The sequence below is a fragment of the Lobosporangium transversale genome (assembly GCF_002105155.1).
Source record: "Lobosporangium transversale strain NRRL 3116 chromosome Unknown BCR41scaffold_43, whole genome shotgun sequence".
NCBI classification, from domain to species: domain Eukaryota; kingdom Fungi; phylum Mortierellomycota; class Mortierellomycetes; order Mortierellales; family Mortierellaceae; genus Lobosporangium; species Lobosporangium transversale.
In genome coordinates this window covers 582-26,825 of record NW_019029021.1, presented here as the reverse complement: position 1 = coordinate 26,825, position 26,244 = coordinate 582, and the positions used below count along the sequence as shown (strand labels likewise).

The 26,244-nt window shown below is 42.3% G+C and overlaps 9 protein-coding genes across 9 annotated transcripts; 5 read left to right on the top strand and 4 right to left on the bottom strand.

Moving 5' to 3' along the window:
* Positions 1 to 2,403: 2,403 nt before the first annotated feature.
* On the top strand, positions 2,404 to 5,592 carry BCR41DRAFT_412477 (hypothetical protein; the record flags this gene model as incomplete). The annotated part of the gene is made up of 2 exons (XM_022029472.1): positions 2,404 to 3,000; positions 3,110 to 5,592. 2 exons carry the CDS (start codon positions 2,404 to 2,406, stop codon positions 5,312 to 5,314), a joined length of 2,802 nt encoding a protein of 933 aa, XP_021877763.1. The 3' UTR covers positions 5,315 to 5,592.
* Positions 5,593 to 5,605: 13 nt separating this feature from the next.
* On the bottom strand, positions 5,606 to 6,734 carry BCR41DRAFT_311123 (Maf1 regulator-domain-containing protein; the record flags this gene model as incomplete). The annotated part of the gene is made up of 4 exons (XM_022021016.1): positions 5,606 to 5,771; positions 5,874 to 6,089; positions 6,246 to 6,465; positions 6,635 to 6,734. The coding sequence occupies 4 exons, from the start codon at positions 6,732 to 6,734 to the stop codon at positions 5,606 to 5,608; spliced, it is 702 nt and encodes a 233-aa protein (XP_021877762.1).
* Positions 6,735 to 7,885: 1,151 nt separating this feature from the next.
* Positions 7,886 to 9,187, top strand: BCR41DRAFT_378727 (hypothetical protein; the record flags this gene model as incomplete). The annotated part of the gene is made up of 5 exons (XM_022027175.1): positions 7,886 to 7,952; positions 8,056 to 8,110; positions 8,222 to 8,294; positions 8,386 to 8,629; positions 8,724 to 9,187. The coding sequence occupies 5 exons, from the start codon at positions 7,886 to 7,888 to the stop codon at positions 9,185 to 9,187; spliced, it is 903 nt and encodes a 300-aa protein (XP_021877761.1).
* Positions 9,188 to 9,281: 94 nt separating this feature from the next.
* BCR41DRAFT_360431 (hypothetical protein) lies at positions 9,282 to 10,392 on the bottom strand. Its single transcript, XM_022025361.1, has one exon. It carries the CDS (start codon positions 10,305 to 10,307, stop codon positions 9,363 to 9,365), a length of 945 nt encoding a protein of 314 aa, XP_021877760.1. The 5' UTR covers positions 10,308 to 10,392; the 3' UTR covers positions 9,282 to 9,362.
* An 828-nt stretch (positions 10,393 to 11,220) lies between these two features.
* Positions 11,221 to 13,956, bottom strand: BCR41DRAFT_360430 (acyltransferase ChoActase/COT/CPT). Its single transcript, XM_022025360.1, has 3 exons — positions 13,650 to 13,956; positions 12,754 to 13,533; positions 11,221 to 12,351 (listed from the first exon to the last, which is right to left on the bottom strand). Exons 1-3 carry the CDS (start codon positions 13,734 to 13,736, stop codon positions 11,272 to 11,274), a joined length of 1,947 nt encoding a protein of 648 aa, XP_021877759.1. The 5' UTR covers positions 13,737 to 13,956; the 3' UTR covers positions 11,221 to 11,271.
* A 219-nt stretch (positions 13,957 to 14,175) lies between these two features.
* Positions 14,176 to 16,092, top strand: BCR41DRAFT_360428 (hypothetical protein). Its single transcript, XM_022025359.1, has one exon. The coding sequence runs from the start codon at positions 14,248 to 14,250 to the stop codon at positions 15,793 to 15,795; it is 1,548 nt and encodes a 515-aa protein (XP_021877758.1). The 5' UTR covers positions 14,176 to 14,247; the 3' UTR covers positions 15,796 to 16,092.
* Positions 16,093 to 19,167: 3,075 nt separating this feature from the next.
* BCR41DRAFT_424899 (hypothetical protein) lies at positions 19,168 to 20,274 on the top strand (the record flags this gene model as incomplete). Its single annotated transcript, XM_022030503.1, has 2 exons — positions 19,168 to 20,159; positions 20,255 to 20,274. The coding sequence occupies exons 1-2, from the start codon at positions 19,217 to 19,219 to the stop codon at positions 20,272 to 20,274; spliced, it is 963 nt and encodes a 320-aa protein (XP_021877757.1). The 5' UTR covers positions 19,168 to 19,216.
* A 2,071-nt stretch (positions 20,275 to 22,345) lies between these two features.
* Positions 22,346 to 24,878, top strand: BCR41DRAFT_424898 (hypothetical protein). Its single transcript, XM_022030502.1, has 3 exons — positions 22,346 to 23,528; positions 23,639 to 23,751; positions 23,859 to 24,878. Exons 1-3 carry the CDS (start codon positions 22,395 to 22,397, stop codon positions 24,769 to 24,771), a joined length of 2,160 nt encoding a protein of 719 aa, XP_021877756.1. The 5' UTR covers positions 22,346 to 22,394; the 3' UTR covers positions 24,772 to 24,878.
* Positions 24,879 to 24,998: 120 nt separating this feature from the next.
* Positions 24,999 to 26,032, bottom strand: BCR41DRAFT_311221 (TspO/MBR family-domain-containing protein; the record flags this gene model as incomplete). The annotated part of the gene is made up of 2 exons (XM_022021021.1): positions 24,999 to 25,322; positions 25,667 to 26,032. 2 exons carry the CDS (start codon positions 26,030 to 26,032, stop codon positions 24,999 to 25,001), a joined length of 690 nt encoding a protein of 229 aa, XP_021877755.1.
* Between the last annotated feature and the right edge of the window lie 212 nt (positions 26,033 to 26,244).

The following is a 26,244-nucleotide window of genomic DNA, read 5'->3' as shown; positions in this document are numbered from 1 at the left end:
CACCATCAGTCTTCGCCTTCAAAAGATATCCAGGTTCATCCTCCTCATCTTCCTTCCCCTTCTTCCTTCACTTCTCAGCATCATTATCTCCATAGGCGCGATGCCGACCACAACAGCTCTTCAAAGGATATCCAGAAAAGGGGCAGTTATCTCTCATGCTCCAAAGTAGGAAATGATCCCCTATCGGGAACGGGACGTCAACACTCTCAATGTAAAGGAAATGACTACCCTTGTGCGGATACTAACGCCAAAGGGCACCTTCAGCACAATGAATGTGAGCTGCATCAAAAGCACTTTCGTCATCTTGCTCATCATAAAACCGTTACGATTGCAGGCTCAACTGATAAGAGTGATGTGCATAATGGAATCTTCAGAAGAATGAACAGAGGCTCGTTGAAGTATTTGTCAGATCTGGCTTCAAAATGCAGTCGCAGTAGTGATAAAGCCCATATACCAGCAGCAACAGTTACATTATCGGAGCCAACCACGTGCCTTGGCTCTCTCTTCCGTGGGGCGAGGCTATGCGACGATAGTAACGATAACAAAAGCAACAACGGTAACAATATTAGTAATAGCAATGGCAATGACAACAGTAGCGGTAACGGCAACCGCAGGCAGAGGCGAAGCTGTGGAAGAAATGAACTCGATTTCGATTCTGGTTCTGGGTTCGCTCTATCCTCTGCGCGGTCTGACCTTGCAGCGTCAACAGAATCAACACCGCTTTCGTTTAATTTCATCCCTTCCACCACTGTTAAAGACCAATCTCAGCAAGCAGAAGGGAAAGAGTGGGGGGAACAGGAATGGACTGGTGGGAACTCAGGGCTTAACTCAGGATCGAAAAATGCTACCCTTGTACAGAACCAACATCATTGTCAAGGCCATGAGTATTTCGGCAAACATGGAAATGAAAATGGCGATGAAAATAGTTGTGGCTCCCAACGATCGCACATCTGCAACCTACTGCATAAACATCCTAATGTCAAATTGGACTGGACAGTTCCAGAGCCCATTAAGCCTGGAGGGGAGATGTTGGAAGGCATGTTAGTTATCAGTGCCATAGATTTGAAAAGACCCGAAATGAAAGCCGCTATAGCTAAAAGTGAGAGGAAAGGCAAGATAAAGGAGAAAATCAGCAACAAAAAAACGAATATCAACAATTCTAGCAGTAACAAGGAAAAGGAGAGCTCTGTCTATCGGAAACACAACATACAACATGAATGGATGGTGTGCGTTGAAGGTATTGAGATCGAGCTTACTGGGAATGAAGGTAATGTTTGGACGGATGTAGAAGTAGAAGGGAAGAGAAGAAGTTTTTTGATATCCCTATTTCACTTTGCTTTGCGTCTGACAGAAAAAGATTTAACTACCATATTAATCTGTCACTCTAGAAGTCGTAACTGGCGCAGGACTACTCTCACGGGCACGGGTAGACCATTACTGTTTTCTACACGAAACTCAAAAGCTCTCAATCAAAGACCTCAGATGGATACAGGAATCATCTAATGCCAGAGCATCATCTACACATTTGACTTTGACTCCAACAACAGTACCATCCCGACTTCTATTTCCAACCCCCCGACAAGGGAAACCTTTCACTGACGCTTCCCTGCCCCCCGTTATCGCTGGTTCGTCCGATGCCTCTAGCCCTTCATTATCCATACCAGTGGTTCCCGACTCATTTCAGCCTGGATACATTGTTCCAGGCACGTGTCAGGGCATCTCCATTCAAATACGTGTCCCAGAGAAAGTGACTGGGACGTTCAAGAGCACACATGCTTCTATCAATTATCGGTTAACCGCGTGAGTTTACTCTCTATTTTGTACTAATCCATGGTATGATCTTTAAGTCGCTTTCTTTTTTTTATTGAACGCTACTTGCAATTTTAACCTTGTCATTCTTTTTTTATTTTCCTCCTCCCCCCCTTCCCTAGAAACGTGTACATCCGCTTAGGTACAGAGTCGTTTATATTACGGCACTCTCTTCCGGTTTCGCTCTTTGAGCTCGTTCGGATCCGTGCTGCTACCGAAATCGTTTCTCCACTAGGCGAAAATACCGATTCTTCTTCATCCCAATCTGGCGATGACGGTAATAACACTAGCAGCAGCAACAGCAGCAACAGCAGCAACAGCAGCAACAGCGGTACTGCTCGCAACCCGATTCGACCCTTACCATGCCCCACAACAGATTCGATGGTGAGCAATGGACGAGCGCCTTCTGGGGTGCGGTTTGTGGTCCCTAAGGCAAATTCGGTTTTGGGAACCGCTGTAATAAAGCCATATAGCCTTTGGGGTCTAGGCCCTTTGGTAATGAGCCGCTCTCAACAAGAAGTGATAGGACCCTATTCCATTACCAATGACTTGCCACCCCAGCCATGCACAGAGGATGGTAGTTATAATGCTCTCATGACACTCGCGGCGCAGAAGGCCAATTTTGCAGAGAGTAGTGAAATTTTCTCAGCAGAAGACCTCTATCCTCGGCAACAGAAGCAAACGCGGCCGAGCTTATCCATACGGGATAGTCGATACGGTTCAAGGCACAAAGACCCCGCAACCAGCCTTGATGAAGTCGGTTTCGGAGCCCATGTTGACAAATCGGTGGCTCCAGCTGGTGATAAGGTTGCACTGGATATGTTTATTGTGAAATCCGATTTCATGCAGGTGGTGGATATCAAAGTGTCGCTTGTGGAAACCATCCACGTGTTTTCATTATTGAACAATGATGATGCTTTCGCTAGGGCAGTAGCTCCGTCACTATCAACAACAGCTGTCTCCTCGAGCGATAGACAGAGCCCTGAGAGGAAACAGTTTGCAAAAGCTGAGACGAAGCCAAGAAAAAAGCTTGTTGGAACATATGTGACCAAGATTGCAAAGGACTATGTGTCTGCGCAGTCGGAGGAGAGCCATGCCAACGGCAATCATTTAAAGGGTTACTATGAAGACCATGAAGACTTTAGGACCGCGAAATCATTGTCCATGTACCATATAGCCATGCATATCCCTGTAAGCGTTAATAGCAATATCAATGAAAAAAAAAAAAAAAAATTGTCATCTTTTTTCTTTTTTTTTTTATTTTGCTCTTTTACTAATGGTCCATATGTTGATTTGATAGGAAAATGCGCTGACGATTTTAGACCGTGAACTATTCAAAGTCGAGTACATGTTTGTAATCAAATTCTTTTTCAAGGGTCGCATGGGTGCATTCCTAGAAGTCCCCATTGAGATTGTATCGAAGTATAATCACAATCGTATCTCGACCATTTCAGGCGCCATTTTCTGTGCCACCAATTCTGTTCAGGCCGTATTACCACCTGTACCTACCCTGACCAAGTGGAGTGAGAGTTATGTATCGGAAAGAGACCCTGCCATAAATTCGTCGGCCGCTAAAGCGCTATTATTACCAACGTCATCATCTCCTCCTTCATCGCCTCTTGCAGTCAAGGGCGAGGATAAAGTGGATATTGCTGAGGCCAGCCTTGAACCAGTAAACAGAGCCATCACTGGTAGGACTGTAGAAAGCAGTAGCTCCAAAGTGGCTAGATTCATTATGAATACAGCAGATACAAAGCAGAGCGTTGGCCTACCACCATCAAGGATAAGCTCTGTGAGACACTCTCCTCCACCTGAAGCTACTTATTTTAAAGTTCAACAACAACAAGCAAGCCTTGACTACGCTTTTAGAGAAACCAAGGACATTTCATTCACGGATACATTAAAGACAACGTCGACCGCAATTGACCAAACTGATTCCACTCTAAACAACAAGGATCGATCAGCAGTATCAACAGCAATAGTGAGTATTGCACATAGGGCCGTGGAAGGGCCCGTTAGCATTCAACCGAGTGTCAAAGTAGCAGGGGCTGTTGTTCATCAGTCAAACGCTTCAAGTCTAGCTGCTGGACTTTTACAGAAGGAGCCAGGTCCTGTTTTGGAGGCAAATACAGTAGCATCTAAGAAGAAGATAGGTGACTTAGCACTGATAATGCCAGCAAGTGTCCCTGCTGTTAGAACTGGAACCAAGGAAGCCAAAGTTGCCCCAAAGGCGGCCGCAGAAGAAGCTGGCGATGACTTTACTCTTACCATTATGTCCAATCAAAAGAACTATTCGGATAGAGATTTATCTCATCTATATCCGGCTCAACAACGGTGGAGCGGTTTTAGTGAATCAAGGGACGGGGGTAGCAGGGCGTATAATGATCTGATAGCCAAGTCTTCAAAAGATTTACCCTCGCCTCTCCCACACCCTCGAAACACTAATGGAGCACTAACAAGTATAAAAATTTCACCTCAGCAACAGTCTGCAACATTTGCACTTGTTACATCAATGCTCCCAGCAATGAGCTTGTTCTCTTCAGTTGGTCATACTTCTGTTGAAGAGAGCAGCAGCAGTAGCAGTGGCAATGGGAATGGGAACCGTATTAGTAGTAAAAGCAACACCCAGCCCCAATACGCTAGACGGTCTTTACAGCAGGCAGAATTACACCATCCCAAATTGTCCTCTCGACCTCTTAAATCATGTCTTAGGGAGCGACGAGAAGCCATTCCGCTCAATGTGACGCCGCCGAACCATAGGCCTGTTCAGGCCAAGAAAAAGGTTACATTCGCCAAGGGATGCACTCCTTTAACATCCCCAATAACACATCAAGCTTTATTTCCAGGGATTGACTTTGGTGCCATCAGTAGGGCTAATAACAACCACAGCAGTAATAGTAGCAATGTTACTCAGGAGAGACATGGCTACATGCCAAATTATCCGCCGCTCTCATTCTCCCCTCCATTAGCTCCAGCAATGCCGTTGGCGTGTAGTCCAAGCCGAGGCTCTACGTTGAATCCAAGATTGGCAGCCTCAGATAATGTTGCTTCGGCGCCTACTTCCACAACCATTGCTACGAGCATTGTTAATCCTAACACTACTATTACTACTACTAAGGGGTCTCACGCCAGGAGCTCCAACCCTGCTAGTCCGTATCACCCTTTTGACAATCATCCGAGCCGTTTGTCTCCACTCGAAAAACAAAACTTGGGCTTCCAAATTAAAGTACAGAGCCCGTCTCGAAGCAACAGTTACAATAACCACAGTAACAGTACCAGTCGGAAGGTGGACGAGGTTAAAGAAGGAGAGAGTAGCGATGAGGATGATGCGTTTGAGGATGACGAAGGCGACTACGACTACAACTATGACGATAACGAGGAAGATGAGGAGACAGAGGAAGAACGGATTGAACGCCGTCGTCAAGCTAGAGTTGCATGGCTGGCCAGGTATGGAGATGCGTTCAAGCAGGTCTATGGAGCAGTACCTGAGTTGCCACCGATTTAAAATGAAAAAAAGTAAAAGAAATAAGGATATATATCAATAACGAAGGCAGTTTCCGTTATTTATTAAATAAATTTGTATCCTCACTCCTGCTATTAAAATCTGCCTAGATAGATTGACAGAAAAAAAACTCTTTTCCTTCGTCAATTGATATCCATATCTCCTGCAACAAAATCTTCAACGTCATCATGCCTAAAAAAGAAAAAAAAAATGCAAGAGTATTTTACGTCAGTTAGGGAACGATGACAGGACTTCCTTCTCTCCAAAAGCTATTTGGTTTCTTTTCTTTCTTTTTTACCTTTTCTTGCGTTGTGCAAAGCCAATGTTGTTATCATCGTCAGAGTTATAATTGTCTTCCATATCATCGTCATCTGTCAATACATTGTGGCTGACTCCTCTCATTGTAAAATAGATGATGCGTTTTAGTTTCCGGTTATAAAAGAAGTAATTGAACGACCACCTATGCCAAGAGAAATGAAGTTTTAATAATGACCAACATTGCTAACAATTTTTTTTTTTTTTTTTTTTTTTTTTTTAGCATTTTATCCTTTTGTTCACCTACAGTGTTCCTCCTTCTTCATCATTAGGATCAGAGTCGCTCTCTGGGTTGTATGAATAAACATCAGAATCAGCCAACTCTATTAATTGGTCGATTGCTTCCCAAAGGCCAATGTCCTTGACAGCACGCTCGTTTCCATGATTCAGTAACGTTGAATTGATCGAATTCACTACTATTGACACTGAAGGCTCCTTCCGGAATTGTTCGGGTTTAACGTCTCTAAGAAAGAATAAGAATGAATGAATGAATGGAATAAATATCATTCCAGCTAGATACTGTTCTACACCTCCTTCCTCCATCACCCCCTTTTTTTTTTTTTTTTTTTGAGTAAAACCTGTGATCAGATTTAATACACGTGGGAAAAAGAAGACTTACGAAAAGTCATAATCTGGGAAAGATGCATTCAGAGTCCCAATCAAATAAAAGAGCGTCTTTCTCGAGGCAGGCTGGTTCATTGGTCCAAAAGGTGAGATGATGTTTCGTATATTGTTGAACCCATCGTCGTCTGGTGGACTGAGAGTGTTGTTTGGTGATGTAGGGTCGTATTTATTCTCCAACTGCTTGTATAGCTTCTTGTCCGCTCCTGCAGCTTTGCCTTTTATAATTGAATTGAGAGAGAGTAGAAAAAAAAGTGAGAGAGATATATCAATCCAGATTAGATTTTTTTACACTAGGATCAGTGGAGAAAGTCTAATGTTTGCTTTGCCCAGGTTTTTTTTTTTTTTATTTTTATTTTTTTTATTCTCCCTTCCTTTCTTGCTTACATGAATATGGTTCAACTCTGCCATGGACTCTACACTCTGGTGTCTCAAAATTGAGAGCACTGTTGATATTATCCATGCCAGGGTATTCAAGGTATTTCATATTTATTGTAGCTTTGCTTAGGAATTGTGGGACTTTTTTTCTTTTTTTTTTTTTACTTTTGATATTTTACTTGTTTAGTAAGAGCAAGGAGAAAGATGGAATTGGTTGCTATGCTTTCTTTTCCTTTTTTCCTCTTGTCCTTGAAGCGTTAAAAGTATTTCTGAACGTACAAGAATGAGGAGAGTGGGAATGACTAAAGAGGGTGATGTAATGAGTGTGAAGGAAGTTTAGCTGAGTGTGTGTGAGCGCAGAAATAAATGATTTTACTTCAGGCTTTCCATCCATACGTCATCTGAAAAACTGGAAAATAACAAAAAAAACAACATCCCTTTGAAACGACCATCCTGCATCGTGCAAAAACATCTTTATGGTTTATTTATCTACCACCAGGAATCCACTCTCTTCCATTACGGTTGGCTTGATCTGGCTGTAAGCATTCCAATGATAAATATGCAGAATATGGTAGCAGTAGAGGACCCGACACCTCCCGATTGGGTTTCTCTCAGGTCCATGTGGTGAATAATTTAGGGGACTCTTGACGTAATGGAGCAGTTCTCTCTCAAAACCCTCATATCCAATATAGTGAGGAAAGAAGGCACAAAGATCACAGCTTTGTGCACCTGTAAAAAGGGAACAGAGGCCCTAACAAAGTTCGTGGTGATCGCTGTTGACGTTATTTGACAATTGACAGTGTTACAGATGATATTGGACTTTTGGAAGAGTTTTAAGTTAATTGACGCCTTACTGAGCGTGGGAAGGAGGGAAAAATAATCTAAACATTTGTTTAAAGATATTTCTTCTACAGCGCCTCAAATCCATATTCAATTTCTTGGATCTCTCCAACTGCTGCTTAGACATGAATAAGAAGAAACCTATGAATTCCTTTTCCTCCCCATTCTAGCCTATTCTTGCTAATCATATCTGATGGTGACGAATCCTCCGGGTTACCAAAGCGCGGTTGGGCGCGACGGGAATCGATCCACACATTCTACGCGCATTTTCACAGTCACGTCTTTGCGGAAATCTCACGCATAGTCATGTTGCGCTGTCATGTTTATTAGGAAAGTTCCTTGTCTTTGACGATTCCTCCCTTCCTTTCCCTCCTCATTCATTCCACAATTCATTTTTGATTTAAAAAAAAAAAGAAAAAAATGGTGTCACCTTCCCTACAAGCATTGGCCAAGAAACTATTGGTTGTGGGAGGCACAGGTGGCGTTGGTATGTTTTTTTTTTTTTTTTTTTTTTTCCAACAAAAGAAAAATGTATAATTGTATATTTTATTTATGCTAATCCATGCGACTACTGAACCGACTGAAAATAGGCTTCCAAGTCTGTAAATTGGCCGTTGCTCGTGGATGGGATGTAACAAGCTTAAGGTACTCTTTTTTTTTTTTTTTTTTTTTATTTTTTTTATTTTTATTTTTATTTTTTTTTTTCAAAAGAAAAAAATTTCAACTTGGCTCAAACTTTTCTCTTTAATAAAATAGTCGTCGCGGTAAACCCACTTTGACAGAATCCAATCAAAAGGACTTTATTGCACCCCATGGGTGGGCAACCAAGGTATGCTAAAACATAAGACCCTAACATTTAAAGACAATTATATATCGATGCATTAGGATATTAAATCTCGCAACATTATAAAACCATTTAGGTCAATTGGGCACAAGGGGATTCATTGGAACCCAGCACATATAAGGATGCGATTGCAGGCGCTAATGCTGTCGTCCACTCAGTTGGACTGTTGCTAGAGGACAATTACAAGGATATTCTCCATAGTCAAAACTTTGAAGAGCTTACCAAAAACATCCAGACTATGTTTCGCGGTCAGAACCCTCTTGATACTTCAAAAGCACCTAAATCTGGATTGACCTATGAGAAAGTGAACCGTGATACTGGTAAATGAAGAAAAAATATATATATATATATATATATAAAGAGCAATTAGAACCATTATTGACGTTTATTGCTCTAAAATCTTGTCTTTTTCAGCAATTACTCTTGCAAATGAGGCTGGGAAGGAAGGTGTTGAAAGCTTCGTTTATATCTCTGCAGCCTTCGTCGCACCTATAATTCCAAACCGCTACCTTACCACTAAACGTGAAGCCGAGAATGCGCTTTTGACTCACCCATCTGCAATCCGACCCATTATTTTTCGTCCTGGATTCATGTCCACGCCTGATAGGCCAGTGACTGTACCCTTGGCAGGATTGCTCACCATCTCCAGTACTGTGTTGGGTAATGCCTTAAAGGGGACCGTTCCATTTGCACAAGCCCTCTCTACACCACCTATCAGCATGGAAACCATGGCAAGAGCCATCATGAACTCAATTGAGAACAAGGAGATCAGAGGTATTGTAGATGTCGATGGTATTGTAGAACTGGCGAACAATCCGAAGAGCAAAGATGTGGGGGCTAATACGAAGGAAGTCGAAAATGTAGAAAAAAAAGACTAACTAAAGATAGCAAGACGATAATGGCATTTACAAATTTAAAATAAATAAACAAATGAACGTCAAATGCGGGCTTTTCTTTTAATTTATTATATTCCTTTGCTATTCAAGGTCTAGAGCGGAATAAATTCCTCTATGTACAAATTGTTATTTTATTCATTTATTTATTTGTATGTTTTTAAAGACGAGCAGAAGTATCAGGGGAACGAGCGACGGTAGCAGTGATCAATCCAGAAGGATCAGTCAAAGGCTGGTAGACGTCGGCATGTTCTGCCAAGTTCTTGGTGCCCTTGAAGTAACTCAAGTCAACTGCAAAGAAATGACGATTAGGGAGAGCATAGGAGACACGGTTCAGAGATCTCCAGTTAGAGATCGACTGAGCAGCCATCTTGTACAACGTAGCCTGGACAGAGGCGGACTCATCCTCTGCAAAGGTCTTGCAGGTCACCTCCCGGACCGACTCATAAATCTTGTTGAACGGAATCTGAGCCATGGTCGACAACAAGTTCTCGGTTGGAGCAGAAGGGATGTTAAATTCCCATTGTGCGTCCACACATGTCGAAAGAATACGATCCTTGGTCTCTGCCAAGGTTGTGTATTCATCTCGGACAAAGTCCTCGAATGATGATCCTGTGGTCTTTAGGACAAGGAGACCATCAATGGCAGACTTGAGTTCGACAGTGCGGCGACCACCGGCAGCACGCTTGACAAAAAGATCGGTTTGACGAGTCTCCTCTCCATCACGCCAGAAGGAGTGAGTGTGAGGCTTACCATCGATGTTCATCCTTGCCCAACGATGACGAATGATGGTAACATGAGCCCCCTCAACCCAGTTGTAGGTGTCCAAGAAATGATTGCCGAGCTCAGCTGCAAAGAGTTCAAGGGTATCAACGACCTTGGAAGACTTGGCAAGGACATAGCAGGTGTTCTTGATCGAGTCTGTTGCGACCACAGCCTTGTTAGAGGCCTCAGTATAAGAAGTTGTGAAGGAGGAACCGGAAAGTAAGCAACGGATCGTAAGATCATCGACACGGTGGACCTTGGAATCACGATGGACCTTCAGAAGGCGAACCTTGTCCTTTCCATATTCTTGCTTATCAAGGTAAACGTTCACAGAAACCATTTTTCTTTTCTTTGATAATTTAAGGAAGAGAAGCTGTTTGTAATGAAAATTGGTCGCAAAAAGGGTATGTAAGACAAAGTGTTGCTTAATGAACTAGAGATAAAAAAAAGGGGGGATTGAGGAAAAGTCTTGGGATATTTAAATACATTTAGGGAGGGATAAAGACCATTTGCATGAATGCATCGCGCAATAACATAAAATGTGGGGATAGGAAGTGAGGAAAAAACTGGGGTCTCTCGAAGGAAGCAATCAGCCATCGACGGGATCTTCGGGAATATGCTCCGATACGGAAGAGTTGCACGGAACGGAAAAATCTGAACCCCACCTTGAATCTTTGAACATTAAAAAAAAAAATATGCGGGGTAAAATAGAGTTCATGGCTGTCGTCGTCTGAGGGGCCATGACGCGTATCGAATTATCATTAGTGGACGAACGGCATGAATATAAAGGATGCCTGTTACACGGATGATACTCCACTGTTCTAACTATACTAACTACAGGTACCGCCAAGGAGAGAAATGCGGGGAGTTCTTAACAGCTTTCTTCTCCACACCCATAAAAGCGCTTAATCTTGATGAGAGCTCTTTTTTTTTTTTTTACGTTTCAGACCAGTATCTATAGATCGTCCTGACTAGTTGAGCTTTGTATCTTATATAGGGCAGACTAAATTATTCTGACCCAAGCATCCATTCATCCATTGTAATTGCTTTCAATGTACTTCTTTAAAAAAAAAAAATAATAAAAAATAAATGTGAAGCCGATCTTCTATTAAGATCCCCACAAAAGACAATCCCGATGATTTTAATTTGTTAAATACTTGACCACAAAGCACAAATTATTGATCTACGTGCAGAGGGACACCAGTGATCTTTGGCCCTTGTAGGCCCTGCTGGCCATTGTCAAGATGATAAATTTCCTTTTATGTATTTATTATGAGTACATCTAAGCAAGCGCATATTTTTTTTTACAATTTGGACTTGGGGGCCTCGAGCAAGGTCTGCTCAAAAAGCTGTCTCATCTCACTCGCAGCCTCTTTCAAGTAATGGTGCAAATGGTGAGGGCGCATCTCATTAAGCGAAGCAACATTGAAGCTCAAGTTGTTCTCGTTAATCATATAAGCAACTCCATAACCATCAGGAACGACCTCACCCCATCCGTAGCCATCAAAGTACTCACATGACAACTGAGAAGTTGAGAGGTTCCAGTGGCTGGAGCGGCTAAAGATTTCCTGAGTGAACATGGCGGGTTTGGGCTCGTGAGACTTGAGCGATAGACGGAGACCTAACAAATGACGGTCGCATCCCTTGCCTTCCACAGCGCTGGCCATATAGCTGACGTGTGATTCAAGAGCTTTCTTGAACAAAGCAGTCTTTTCAGTAGCAGAGATGGTGTGATCTTCCATAGCTTTGACCCAGGCAACTGACTCGGTACTGACGGTACGGCAGGTCTCAGTACGGCCGTGTTGGAACTTACGAACCTGAGCGGACTCATAAGTGGGGCGTGAAACACCGTGCATCTTGTAATATGCGAGCTGAATAATCATCTGAACATAGGCATCAGGCGAGCACTTGAATTTCTTGATCAAGCCCTTGCCATATCCCTCATAGTTCTGAACATGAAGTGAATGCTTTCCAATTAACTGTTCAAAATTCTTTTCAGAAGTCTCAATGGCCTTGTGAACACTGGTGTTAAAGGCAAAGTTGAGTTTCTGAGGAGTCTCAAGGTTGGACGAGACGGTCGTTGAGCCATGATCGATCTTGTTCTTGGCCAAGGAGGTGCAGACATAATCATTCAAGCGGCAGGTGGGGGTGCCATCCATTGTGGAGTGCTCACCCATGAATCCGGCCTTGCCGTTCTCAAAAACGATAAACTGAAGGGACTTGTCAAAAAAGCGGTTACGGCCATCACCGTGCCAGCAGGCGCGCGAGACTTCGTCACGGGTAACAGGACTCGAATCATCCAAGCAAACGAGGAAAACAGAAGACTCGATCTTGCGAAGGAGTTCCTCGTTATGGGATCCAGCATTAATAAGGGTCTTACGAGCCTAGAGTGGCATGTGAAAAAAGATACCTGTCATCATTAGCCAGTAGAGCTTTTTTTTTTTTTTTTTTTTTTTTTTTTTTCCCTCTCTCTCTTTCTTTCCTGCTACTGTTCGCTTCTAGCTAAAGTATATATATTTAAAGAAAAAGTCCGATCCAAGTTGGCTAAACAATAATGAAAATCTAGTCGTTCAATAATTTGATTGAGCAGAACCTTAATTACTTGGATAATTTTCCCTCTGAAGTGGACATCAGATAGATGAGATCCGTTTCGATATGTGAACAATGTCCCTGCTGAAAAAATCCCATTCCTTTTGTGATGCTCTAAGCTTTTCCAGTTGGATCCTGTTCGCTTTACAGCGTCATGAAACAGACAAAAACAGATCGTATATGATAGTATGACTTACATCGGTCCAAATATCGCGGTTGTCCGAAGTCAGGACACCAATGGCAGGATCCTTGCGGTCTCCAGCCATTTTGACGATGGCATCCAATTGAGCCTCAATATCTGCGGTGCTCAACATCTTGCCATCCTTGATAAGATCGAAAACAAAGAACTGATTATGACGAACAACAGCGACATGATTGTTTTTGGAAGGATCGAATGCCAACTCAAAGTCACTGGGCTTGGCAGGGTATCTGCAGGCATTGAACATGTACTTGTAGGTGGATGAGTCCAAAGGGCTCTTCTTGGCCATCTCGGGCGGCAAAGACTCATCTACGACCTGTCTGCGGAAGTCCATGGCTGCCTGAATGATGGCTGCAGCACGCTGTGTAGGCTTTTTGCGAAGATGATCATCCTTGTAAGCATAAAAATATGAGACATAGATCACAACAGGATCACGATAGCCAAAGTAAGCCAGGTCATTCCACCAGTCTTCCAGCCAATTGACTGTCTTGGGATCAGTGGCTTTGGCGAGCAAACGCTTCTGAAGCTCCTCGCCAACACCTCCGGGTTTTTGAAATTCAGCAACGGCAGCAGAAGTCTCTGCAAACTCTTTGTCGTTCAGGAGAGGACGAACCGACTTGAGATAGCGGGCGCAAGTTTCTTCCAAGGTGGGGACAGGGAGTTTGGGCAGAGCAGTGTCATAGCGATACAAAGGACCCTTGGTCAAATCGGGCTGACCCAAGCCAGGGTAGGTTGGAGCACTGCTAGTGTAATTCCTATAGAGCATGTTTGAGACAATCTGAATAGAGAATGAAATGTAGAGATGAGTGATTCATGATTGGATTGATTTTTAGATCATTTTTTTAAACTTGTTTCAATTATCAAGAGCTAGGAGTGGGGTAAATAGAAAGGCACCTTTGGCTGGGTAGACTTTAGTGTAGTCTTGAACGAGTTGAGAAGAAAGGGTCTGGAGACAGCAGCCAGGGCGCGAAGAGAAGACATAAGGGGAAAAGCAATTAGAGAAGAAATAGAGCGGGGAAATATATTTTGATTCGGAAACTGCAGTTCTGCACTGGTACAAGTTTTATTTGGTAATGTAAACTTCAACGGAAAAAAAAAAAGCGGGCCGAAGAAGGATGTGGATGAAAAAGAGAAAAGGAGTGAATGCTTGATCCATTGCCATTTACACGCAGTCAAACACAATCTGATCGATCATATCCATATCACAAATAAAAAAAGCAATCTTTTTGACAACATCTCTGGGATCCAGGCAACATCATCCTGTTCCTTTGTCACGTGTAGATCCACATGGCTATAGAAACATAAAACCTTGCTCACCTTTAAACACTTGAATATTCAAATGACTTTATGCAAAACATCTTCAAAACCTCCTCCGAGAAGTAATAAGAGAAAAGGGTTCGTGCCCTATCCTGTTGACCATGCAAGCCAACAAAGAACACACCTTCACTACCTTCCTGCAAGATAAACTATCAAAAAGAGAAAAGAGACATTGATGAAGCATATTCATGTAATCCACACTCCAGAACTCGCCTCGCGTATTGCTCAATATCTGTCACCTCATGAATTAACCGTCTGCCTTCGTGTTAACCACTCGTGGTTACAGGCTTTCGTTGAGGCGCTCTATAAACACATTTGCACCTTTGACTTTGGACAGCATCTCTTCAACATCCAAGATGAAACCCCATCTCCCAATCATTCTCAGGAACAGAAAACATTACCCATGCTACAGAACACGGACAACATCGTGTTCCCTCGAGCCCTAGCTTACTCTACTCTAATCAAGACCATTGTGGTCGCCAATGTCCACTCCTTCCTCTTTTTGGCTGGTAATTGTACCAACCTTACACATGCCAGCGTCAATTCAAATTTGACTGATCTCTATGCACTCGGCCATCGGGCCTCACCAAGCCTCTGCGCTGAACAACAGTTTTGGCGAGATTTCTTTAAGATGACCACTCTGGCCCAAACAGCTGATATTTGGGTGAATTTGATCAACAAAAACAGGTCGTTAAGCTTTGTACGAATGGAACTTTGGCGCGTTAAAGGAGTTGATAAGATCGCCGAGGCGTTGGGAACCCTACAGCATCTAAAGGTGCTTTCTGTCCATTTAGCTGAGCAGTCCGATGCTTGTCAAGCATTCCTTGACCATTGTCCAAGCATTGAGACACTAGTCTGGGACTCAAGTAACGGTACTCAAAGGATTGCGTTGTGCCCTCAGTTCCCAACACAGATCCGACATCTTCAGTTGGATGGCTGGTCCTTAATTGACCCTCTTCTGGTAGACTACATAATTAGGAGATGTCCTCGCTTGGAACGCCTGTCTCTTCCATTCAAGGCCAGCAATGAACTTCTCTTTACAGTTGCAAATTCCATCCAGCTCTCAGGGTGTTTTGCAACGCTCGAGCGCATTGACTTTGACTGCCTTCAATCGTCGGAATCTGGGAATATGTCTTTAGATCGACTTTTAACCGCTAGTGGTTGCTTGTTATCTATATCTTTTTCTAGGGCTTTTGGTGATTTAGATGCAGCATTTTATTTGAGACACTATGATCTGAGCCATCGATTAGAGAGATTTTCTTTTCACTTTTCGTTTATCGGCATGGAGCTGAACGATGTAGTAACTGTATTAGAAATATGTCCGAAATTACAGCTGTTTGAGATCGAGGGTGCCTCTGTCAATGTCGAGCGATTTTTACAAATGTTGCCTTGGGGGTGTAGGAGTTCACTCAAAAGACTTCGCATGAGCATCAGCTGCAGTGAGGCTCAACTGAATCATTTTAAGGAGGAGGAGAATGGTTTAAGTGTGAGTGGTGCAGACGACGCAACCTTTTCAGAAAGCGAGCATCGACGCAAACAGGATCAGATTATAAATATTTTGGCACAACTTTGGACATTGGAAGAGTTAGTGCTGGATCCATGCGCAATCACATTCAGGGTTGTCTCGTTCCCATTAAAAATAGATAGAGATATCCTCAACTCTATGCACAAGCTCCGTCATTTGCGGTTACTGAGCGTTCTGGGGACGCGATATGTCATCTAGAGATCTTGATCGCGCTTCGCATCCAACGCATCTCTTGTCTATTATCGTATTTATTAATTTGTCCGTCTTGTTTGGTCAGTAATTCATGTCAAAGTCAAACTGATGATTGGTTTTTACATCACCGCTTCGTGGTGAGCAAACTAATCAGGCACACCATACCCATGAGTTGTCTTCCAAATGAAGCGGTTATATTTTTCTGTGCTTATTTATCTCCACTATTTATTTAGCAATTATACCATTTTATGTAACGTTCCTTGTATATGCGCTTCTTTTTCTCTTTCTTCATCATAAAAGCACCTTCACTAAATTGGCTGCGTTTTAATTAAAAGCAATAGTGGTCATTTTTAATTAATTGGTAATTACGATTACCCTTTCTATTTGGTCTTTTTTTGATTAATAGTATCTTGTTAAAACTTCCCGTATCTTCGTCATTTTTTTCTCTGCTCTCTTCGTCGTTGATCGTGTTAGCTCCATTCGCATTCTCTCTCTCTCTCTCTCTTTTTTTTTTTTTTTTTTTTTTTTTCAAAACATTTTTTAGACAAGCGTGGAGACTGACTCAGCAACATATCTAACAAAAGAGAAATCACGAATGAGGTTGAAAACAATAGAGATAGACACCTGTTTACCTTTAGTCTGAATAGAAGAAGGTGAAAGTTGGGAAATGCGCAGAGGAGCAGAGGCTATTTAAAGATGAATGTAATGGCATCGTGATAATTAGCTTGATACAGGATTTTACTGATTGATTTTTACTGAAACGGTTGTTTGCTGGTTGGTTTTTGCTGCCGACTTTTTTGTTTGCATCCTTGGCATTCAAATCGAGCAGGTCGGAACACTGGCATTGCTTTCACGCACCATAATTGCTACCTCATATGGGTGGCAAGAATCCAATAGCCGGCTGTTTTCATCTCGCAGGAAGCATGGAGAACTGGATCTGGCCTGCTCATGAGTTGATGAAAGCTAAATGGGCAAATTTGCCCGTTCTACAGTCCAAAGAACATGACTTTTATACTGGCTCATTGTTAAAAGCATGGCAGCTTAAAGCTAATAGAGGGAAAGTGAGCACCCAAAGATACGCGCAAGGCAATGGAAGCTAGGAAACAGTATGCTATTTCCATAAAACAAGACTTCGACCAATTGACTTGTTTTCATAAATATAATATCGCTACGCTCCACTTTCCGCCTTCCTGCGCGAATTAACAGGACCTCACTAAGAAGGAATCAGTTTGTGATGCATCAGACATTGATATATAAATAGGGTATTTGCCTTTGAAGAAAAGATATTAATCACAATGGCAAATTTGAAAGGATCAAAGAGAGAGTAATAGGAATGTACAGAAAGGTGGAAAGAAGAACGAGAATGATTGGGCCTATGTTAAGGAAAAAAAAAAAAAAAAAAAAAAAGATTGATTGCAGACACGCATTACAAGGATATGGTGCTGTTGGCATTCATAGATATTTTACCAGCGCATGTTGCCACCATATCAATCGCACTAGCTTCATGGAGTATGTACTGATTGCAAGTACCTTGCGCACAAAAACATTAAATAAATTTTTGTTCCTCCACAATAAAAACAAACAAAAATGTTAACACAAAACTAATTCCCTCCATTCCTCCGAGGATATTCGCCAAAAGATCAGGAAAGCTTTTGGGCTTGGCCTGAAAGATGAACAGCTGGATATCGTGACTAAGATAGGAGAGCATCAAGATTGCATTCATTCTAACTGTTGGTACTGGATGGAGGAAGACGGTGATCTACTTCCTCCCTCTAATACTTTGGCCAGAAATCACCATACTCGTTCTTACGCCATTGAAGGTATTGGGTGACGAGCAGGCGGAAATGCTGGCATCGGTAGGCATTAGTAGCATTCATCTTAAGAGTAAGACGTTCATTCCGATCGAAAGATTACAAGCGGAGGACTATTGAGCCATATTCGTTTCGAGATCCTCTTTGCGAGCAATGCGCTTGGAAAATTCAGAACGGATTACGGGAAACTTAGATTTCTGCACACTTTTGTAGATCGAGGCACTTGCTTTGTCGCTGTTCCTGCTACACTGCCGCCTCCGCTTTTATTGAATGTCAAAATGGTGATGCGTTTCAAAGATCCCTACGTGGCCACAGTTGGTAACGACAGAAGGAACATCAAATACGTCGTGAATCGGTTTCAACATCCACTAGATTCATTTAAGGATCTCAACTTTTTGAAAGATGGAAAGAAAACCATTGTGTACTTTTAAACGAGGAATGGGTGGACTTTACTGTTCTTTCTTTTAGACATACAATAAAGGACGTTAATGTCGCTGACTATCATTCTGGAAAGTCTGATCTTAAAAAAAGGAGCTATTGGAGCAATTCAAGGGCGGTACCATTAATGTTTTGATGTCGAACGAGGCGGCAAGCATGGGGTGTGACAGCAGTGATGTTCTGCGGGCAGTACAGTATGGTTAACCTGATAACTTATCATCACCCTTCCCGCGTCTTGGCCGGGCGGCACGCAACCCGGCACTTCGTGGTGAGGAGATATTGCCTACCACTGTCAAATTTAGGGGCGGTAACGTTAGAGTGCGATCATGCTTCTCATGATACGGATCTGGATAAATTGCGATGATGGACGACACTCTGGACTAAACTTCAGGAAGATCTATAGATATCCCTTGATGACTGGAACCTAACTAAAGATGATTTCATCTTTCAGCACGACAACGATTCGAGGACACGACGAAGCTTGTTAGGAGGTATTTGGAGTCAGTACAAAGAATTGAATAAAAGCGTCTTTAGACAGAGCCTTATTGCTCGAGCTCACTTTTTTACTTTTTTGCTCGATTGAGCTCGACTTTGAGGAGACAAGGTTAAACTATGTGCATGTTACCATGCATTTACGAATCTATCTTCAGGGTGTGCGTGTGCAATAATACCTTGATGACACTGATGCTACTACAGTTATTCGATCCATGTCCCAATCTCATCAACAGACTCAGCCTACTCCAGTTGAGATGTCCTCATGCTCAAAACAGCCTCTTATTAAAGACATTATATCAATTTCATCAAGATTTCCCAAAACATCTAAATCTACATGTCTATTCAAGAAGGATGCACTTTAAGACTTTGTCTTTACTTTAAGTTGGTGGGAAAAAATCAAAAATAAGGCCGCAGTCGGAGGATGGCTCATAAATATTCAGAGAAATATATACAGTGCATCTTCAGGTGCCAGATTATATCTATTTCAACTCAGGTTGGATGATACCGAGGGCAAATAATGATAGAGTTCAGGCTCTTGTATTATTGAATATGTGCTGCCAAAAACAGAAAATCATATAAAAACTGCTCGCCTGCTCCAGACTTATTATCTCTCTCTCTTCATTCTCCTACCCCTTCCTTCTTTCCTCCACTTCCATTCCAGCACCTTAGTCCTAGAACATCACATGTTGAGCCCAAACGACTCGAAATCACATGGAGACAGCCATATATCAGCACCTCCTACATCATCATCAAGATCACCACAAACCATCACTGATGCTGTAGAAGAGAATACGCCTCCATTATCTGACTCACCACGAGCGCCTCAACTGACCACGGGTTACACTCCTCCTCCAAACTTCTCTGCGCCGGCTCCAGATCACCGTAGCCCCCATGGACAACAACTTTCATCATATCCTCAACAATATGCACCTTACCAATACGATCCAAGTTCACTGCAATCACATGGTGTGCCTCTTCCTGCTCCTCCTCCTCCAGGGTACTCATCAAATATGGATCACGGCCATAATCCATACCCGATCCCCGTAGATGCACCGATCTTCAACCTTGCATCTGCAGCTATGAACTGTAGCAACAGCTCAGCACAACCTCAGCCACTAACGAGTAATACTGTGCCTAAACAACCAAACCCAGCTTATCAACATTATGATGTCAAAACTCATGGCATGACTCCAGAATATGTAACCCATGTTCCTGTCAAATCGAAGAGACGGTGTCGCAAATTCATGTGGATGTTTTTGTTTGCTTGCGTGGTTATTGGTGTAGGTGCTGGTGTCGGTTACCATCTTTCGAACAAAAAGAGCCATGATAAAAACATCAGTGGCACTACTAATAACGGAAATCCACCGGGATCAAACCCCACTAATGTACCTTCATCTGGAACCACAAGTCCTTCTTCATCTGTTGGACCAATCCCCTCAACAACAACGCCTTCTGAACCTACTGGAACACAACGTGCAGAACCTGTGATTGACGCTACACCGTTGCCATCAACCTTGCCTCCTGCTGGCAAGTGTCCTAATTTTTATTGCACGGATTATGACACAAAGTGCCGGGATAAGTGTGAGCCAGATGGAGAATACAGGAAATGTTTTGACGGTTGTCTCGGTTCGTTTTCTTGCGAGGCGGGATGTAGAAACACGACCCCTTGCTTCAAAACGTGTCAAGATAATATGTTCACCTGTATGCGCCATTGTCATTAGATTTTGCTTTTGTAGATTAAAATATATAATAGCATAGCAGCATCTCTTATTTAATAAACAGCACTTGTAAGGATATGGTTGTTGCTCTTGTGTGTAATTAAAATTGCATTGTCAAGGAACAGAATGTCGTATAAAAACTGATTGCCTGCTCTAGATCTACTATTCCTCTCACTTCATCCTCCTTCCTCCTGCCGCTTCCATCTTCCATCCTTCTCTCACCATCTGAGGTCCCGCGATATCATTTCAATCCTGCAGAAAGAAGTATAGTGAACGTGTAAGCAATTGGGTCTGTTTGTGCATTTGCGCATGTGTGGAATAAAAAAGCAACAGAGGACTCCTACCACTACTTTGCTCTTGTCAAATTATAGAAATGGGTACCATGAGAGCCATGGCCCTCAGATGGCTCGAGCGTGTTATATTCTTGCGAGAAAAATCGCTCTACTCCCTTTTATTCTAGGATGGCTAGCTTAAGGTCCAGCTTCTTTCCTTTCCCTGTACCCGTGCTCTGTGATCCTCATAAGGGAGCACATTTACGCATCTGTGCTGTGTAACGATTGGTGAAGGAAAAAAAGATTGAGGCTGGGGGTCACACGCTATCCTACGCGTCGCGTGTGGGTAAAAGGCTTATAGTTACAAATCAGGGCTATTGCAATAGGATATCAAGACTATGTTACCTATTATTTTTTTTTTGTCGTGCGCGATCATTACCGAAGGATATACCTGTATTAAGTTGATAGTAATGATTAGTCGGACTATCAGATGCAGGAGTATCGAGCAATTAGCAAAACGTTCCGCCTTTTCATACTTGAACTCATTCGAGAAAGGAAAAAAAAAAAAAAAAAAAAAAAGGAGATTAATACAGGTAATGTGCTAACTAGTGGAAATGAAGAGTTTATAAAGTATGTGTCTGTGGTATTTGTGATGGATGGCGTTAGGTTGAGAATTAATACAGGCACAGCCGCCATTGCGCACCTTTTTTTTAATTGTGAGTTTTCTCATAAATGGAAAGGGCGGCTATCTTGATGTTTTTTATGGATATTCGATTCATTCCCATTGTTGGCTTTTTTGGCTTAGCATAATGTTTTCTAGGAAGCCCTCCTGTTTAAGAATTGCCCTTCGATCTTAACGGTTTCGAGAGCTCAGCCTCACAATCAGTGCCAACAAGTTTTTTCCTCTTAATCAATTGCATTTCCACTTGCAGCGATACTGGCACGCACGTGTGATATTGCTAGTCCGATTGTCTTCTTTATCCTATTCTATTCCTTCATTTGCAGCCAAATACGTTTATTGACTTCAATTTCTCCCTTGTTGACCAGCTGTTCCTCGAATGTTTATATATTGTTGCCCTTAATGCTCACCATTCCGAGATCTTGAGCGGGCTACTTACCATTGTGAGATGGTATTTATTGCTATTCCTCACCACTTTCAATCTAAATCAACGCCATGTTATTTTATTTTCTGGTACAGAGATCCAAACAACATCGTTGTTTTCTTCCTTTAACTACGAGTGGTAGTTTTCTTTATTGTTATTGCTTCACATATTTGCAACTCTGCCATTACTATTGCCCTTGCCTACAGCAGGCAAGTGTCCTAACAATTACTGCTCAGGTTATGATCAAAAATGTAGGAGGACGTGTGAGCCAGATGAAAAATATTAGGAATGTTTTGACGATTGCGATGGCTCGTTTTTTTGCGAGTCAACATGTAGGGACAATAACCCTTGCTTCGAAACATGTACGAACAACATCTTTAGCTGTATGCACCACTGTTATCAAACTTATGTTTTGTAGATTAATAATGATAATGATGTTAATAACAATGTAAAAAAGAGAAAAAAAAAGCAGTGAGGCTCGTTTGTCCTATGCTTCCTGTACAAACTGTAACTCTGGATGCGTGAGCTAGCACTAAGATGACATGGTTGTCGCTAGCTTAATTGTTTTTGTACAAAAAAAAAAAAAAAAAAAAAAGTTGGTCCATTGGGTTCCACAGCACACAAGGGATCAATGCTTCGATATTGTGACCGTCAGGGGCGTAGGCAGTGCTGCTGTGGGAACTGACACAGACAAGAAAAAAAAAATGCCTTCACTTTTTATTTTACTCATGCAATAGTTTGAAATTCACATTGACTGAAACCATCATCATGGCCTTCAATTCAGTTTACGCTTCAAGCGTTCTAATAGATCAGTCCTCTGATACTGGACCCTTTAAGGCCGTCGCCTCGGACGATGAAGTTTTTGTCGGTACCCTATTTGACACGATTCTCTATGAGCGAGCTTGCTACCGCCTAAACCAGCTGAAGAAATATGATTTTCCACTCAAGTACGACGAGCTAGCGTATGATTTCCTGTCAGCTTATCGACTCTGTCTTGAGCCTAAATTCCTGCACAACCGCCATACAGCCACCTTTGCAACATTGTTAGTTAATTCAAAAATGCTGACTCCGAAAGGCGTCCGCGCCTTTGTCCTAAGACACAATGGCAAGTATGACATCTATCCATCTGATGACACCGGCTATCTGGATGAAAAGGATGTCGATGAACTTAATGAGGATGAGTTCAGTGATTTTGATGAAGTGAATCATGGATTTGGGTCAATTCGCAAACAAGTTGGATATCAAGGCCCACCTCTGATCACTATCCGATCGAATTTGCTTACTATCCTGGAAGATATTCATGGTAAAAAGATGGCTGATGGCTATTACAAACTCGACAAACATTCGCAGGATATGATTGCGGTGATAATTGCTCATTTACGGAAACGCGTTTGGTATAATAATGGATCTGGAGGCAAGATTGTAGAGATCAAGAATATGGGTGTTGATGGACGATCCAAGGAAAAGGATGATGACAATGATGATGACGACGATAGCACCATTCATGATGGAACGCGCGATCATCCAATCAAAAATGTCAAAGGTGTGGATAAATACACGCGACGTTTTAATGGCAAGCGAAAGCGAGCCGATTATGTTCGGGAGATGATCAATCGATCTTCTTATAGCTTCGAGGACCTGAACCGTGACCCTCCTACAGAATACTCTGATTCGGACGAGGATGGTGAGGATGGACTTGTGAAAGCACTTGATAGGGTTCACTTGGATGGATTCACTGGAAGCGCGTTGAGAAACATTCGATGGTTACCAGCAATCAGATCTCGTGCTCTTTATGACTGGAATGGCGTGAACCAAGATCTTCGACTGATTGATTTGCCAACGGAGCAAGACGATGCAGCATTTTATGGATGCCTGACTCGAGACATCATGAAGTATTATCAGGTATATGTGCAGAGAGTTCATACCTCCTTATCAGCCATGAAGGGCTTCTGGATATGAAGCCTCCACCTTCTAACGGATCTTTTTTCAAACGTTGCTCTGTTAATGTTCAGACGCTGCTTCCACCACCAGAACTTACGGAGAAGCATAGGCGGCTTCAAGAGCGCGTAGAAAAAACCATTTCCGAAGCTTTCCCAACTGAAACGCTCAAAGTTGAGCCCTATGGGTAAGTTTTTTTTTTTTTTTTTTTTTTTTTTTATTTTTTTTATACATGTTTAATTCTCTTGAGTATCCTAAGAACTCTTTTAATTGTATTGTCATGATTACTACCAGTTCATTCGTGAGCGGACTCCTCATGGCCAACAGCGATGCCGACTTTGTTATCACAGGCCCTAATGTGAATAATCACACGAGTTTAAATGATATGCATTTCCTTGCAGAGGTGTTGGAGCATCGCGGAGGAATGAAGTACGTCTCCCCAGTCCCCCACGCAATGGTGCCTATTGTAAAATTTACGGATCCCGAAACGAACATTGAGTGCGACATTAACACAGGCAACAATCTAGGTGTTTATAATTCCGATCTGATCCGGATTTACACTACATTGGATGAACGTGTGAAGCCATTCTTGTATGTGATAAAAGCCATCTGCCGGGCACAGGGGATCAATGACTCAAGAAGTGGATACCTCAGTAGCTATGCCATTACATGGATGGGGATCGTGTTTCTTCAGCAACCCAGTGATGTTATTTCGCCAAGCACATCAAGAGAATGGGGATGGGGTCCAGTCTCCATCCTTCCAAAACTACAACAGCAACCGTTTGAGCGAATGAAATCGTTAAGCTTGCGTATTAAACATAATACAAAAGGCAATGGTCTTGTAAACTTCAACTCGGCCAGGATTGTTGCCGTCTTTTATGATGAAAACAAAGACGGCAAACACACGAATCAAGGGCGGACCAATCCCAAATCTTTGGCCCGATTATTAATAGAATTTTTCGAATTTTTCTCACGACGATTTAACTATACATCCATGGCCATCAATGTTGGAGGAGGTGATTTCGGAAGGAAGCTAAAGGATATGAACGATGGGACTTTCAGAGTCATAGATCCATTCCTTCATCATAGAAATATCACAGGCCCATGCCGTGGTGATTCCCTTGGCCGAGTATGGAAGGTCTTTGATTACGTTTACCAGATGCTGAGCTCTGGCGACCTTGAGGCAGCGCTACGCAAAATCGAATAATTAGAGTATACATGCAATTGTTATAGTCATACCATATATAACATACATACCCTAAGTTATTTTTCATAAGATTTTTTTTTTATTATCATAACAGTGCAAGTATGTACATCAATGAAAAAAGAGAAAAATACAGAAAGGGAACACTACAATGATAAGGAAGAAAGGAAAAGGAAAATATGGGTGTAGGTTGTATTAAAAAAGCTTTTTTTTTTTTTTTTTTTTTTTTTTTAACGGAGCTCACGGTCGATCTTGTCAGCAGTCTCGTTAGCGGCATTGCGAGCGTTCTTGTTAGCGTTACGTGCAGCATCCCTGGCATCTTCCTTGGCATGTTTGGCAGCGTCCTTGAACTCGTTCTTGGCGTGTCTAGCAGCATCGTTGACGTCCTTGCCGATTCTGCGAGCATGATCAGCAGCGGGACCTTGAGCATTCTTGATCCAGATATCGTAGTTAAGAGCAGTGGCATATCCTAACCAGGCAACATAGGGAAGAGTCAAGTAACCGGCCATCTTGTCCACCTTGAAGAAGTAGTAGGAAACAGCAACAGCTGAAGCCTAAATGAAATATGAATGCAAAATACAGTAAAATAAAAAAAAAAGTAAGTTTATGATGCATAATTTCATGTAATAAAACTTTTTTTTTTTTTTTTTTTTTTTTTTTTTCGTCGCGGTTTCCAAAAAAAAAAAATTTCTGATGTCACAAAATATAAAAATAAAATATGATCCCCCCCCTCCAAATATTTCAACAAAGGAGATCATAGCGCCATTGAAGTGTCCAAATATCCTCGATTCTTTGTTGGATGTCGCTCCAGCATCAATTGATTTTTTTTTTCTTCCAAAGAATTGTAGCTTTCATACATTCAACATGGACGTCAATACGATATAAAAATAAAACTTACAGTCAAACCACCAGCAGTGACGAGAGCGGCACCAATCTTCTTTTTCCAGAACATCAGAGGTGACCAAGCAAAGTTGAAGGCCAAGTTAATGCCATAGATCCCCAATCCAGTCTGAGCCACTGAGCGCATTGAAGGTAAAGTGTTGGGTCCAGTTCGGAGAGCAACCAAATGGGAGGCATATCCGAGGGAAATGTAGAGGGCAGTCCAGGCAGGCGCAAACATGGAAGAAGGAGGCGCCCAATCAGGCTTACGGAGAGATTCATAGTAGCCCTGCACATGCTGGTGAGAAGGAATAGCAGAGAGGAATCCTCCAACGAGTGGAAGACCGACAGCCAAAACTGGGTAGCGTGCCAGGTTTGTGTTCATAATGCTTTGGGTTGTTTGAAGGTAATCCATGGTTGATGAAATAGATAAGGTGCTTAGGTATTTAGGTGAGGATGAAAGAAATGAGGAGGAAATGAAAGAGAAAAGTAGAAAAAAAAAAAGGGAGAAGAAAAGGAGGAGGTCTTTATACCATGGGGAATTTCTTTTTTATTTTTGGTATGGAAACTATTATGCAATTGATGACAGGGGGCATC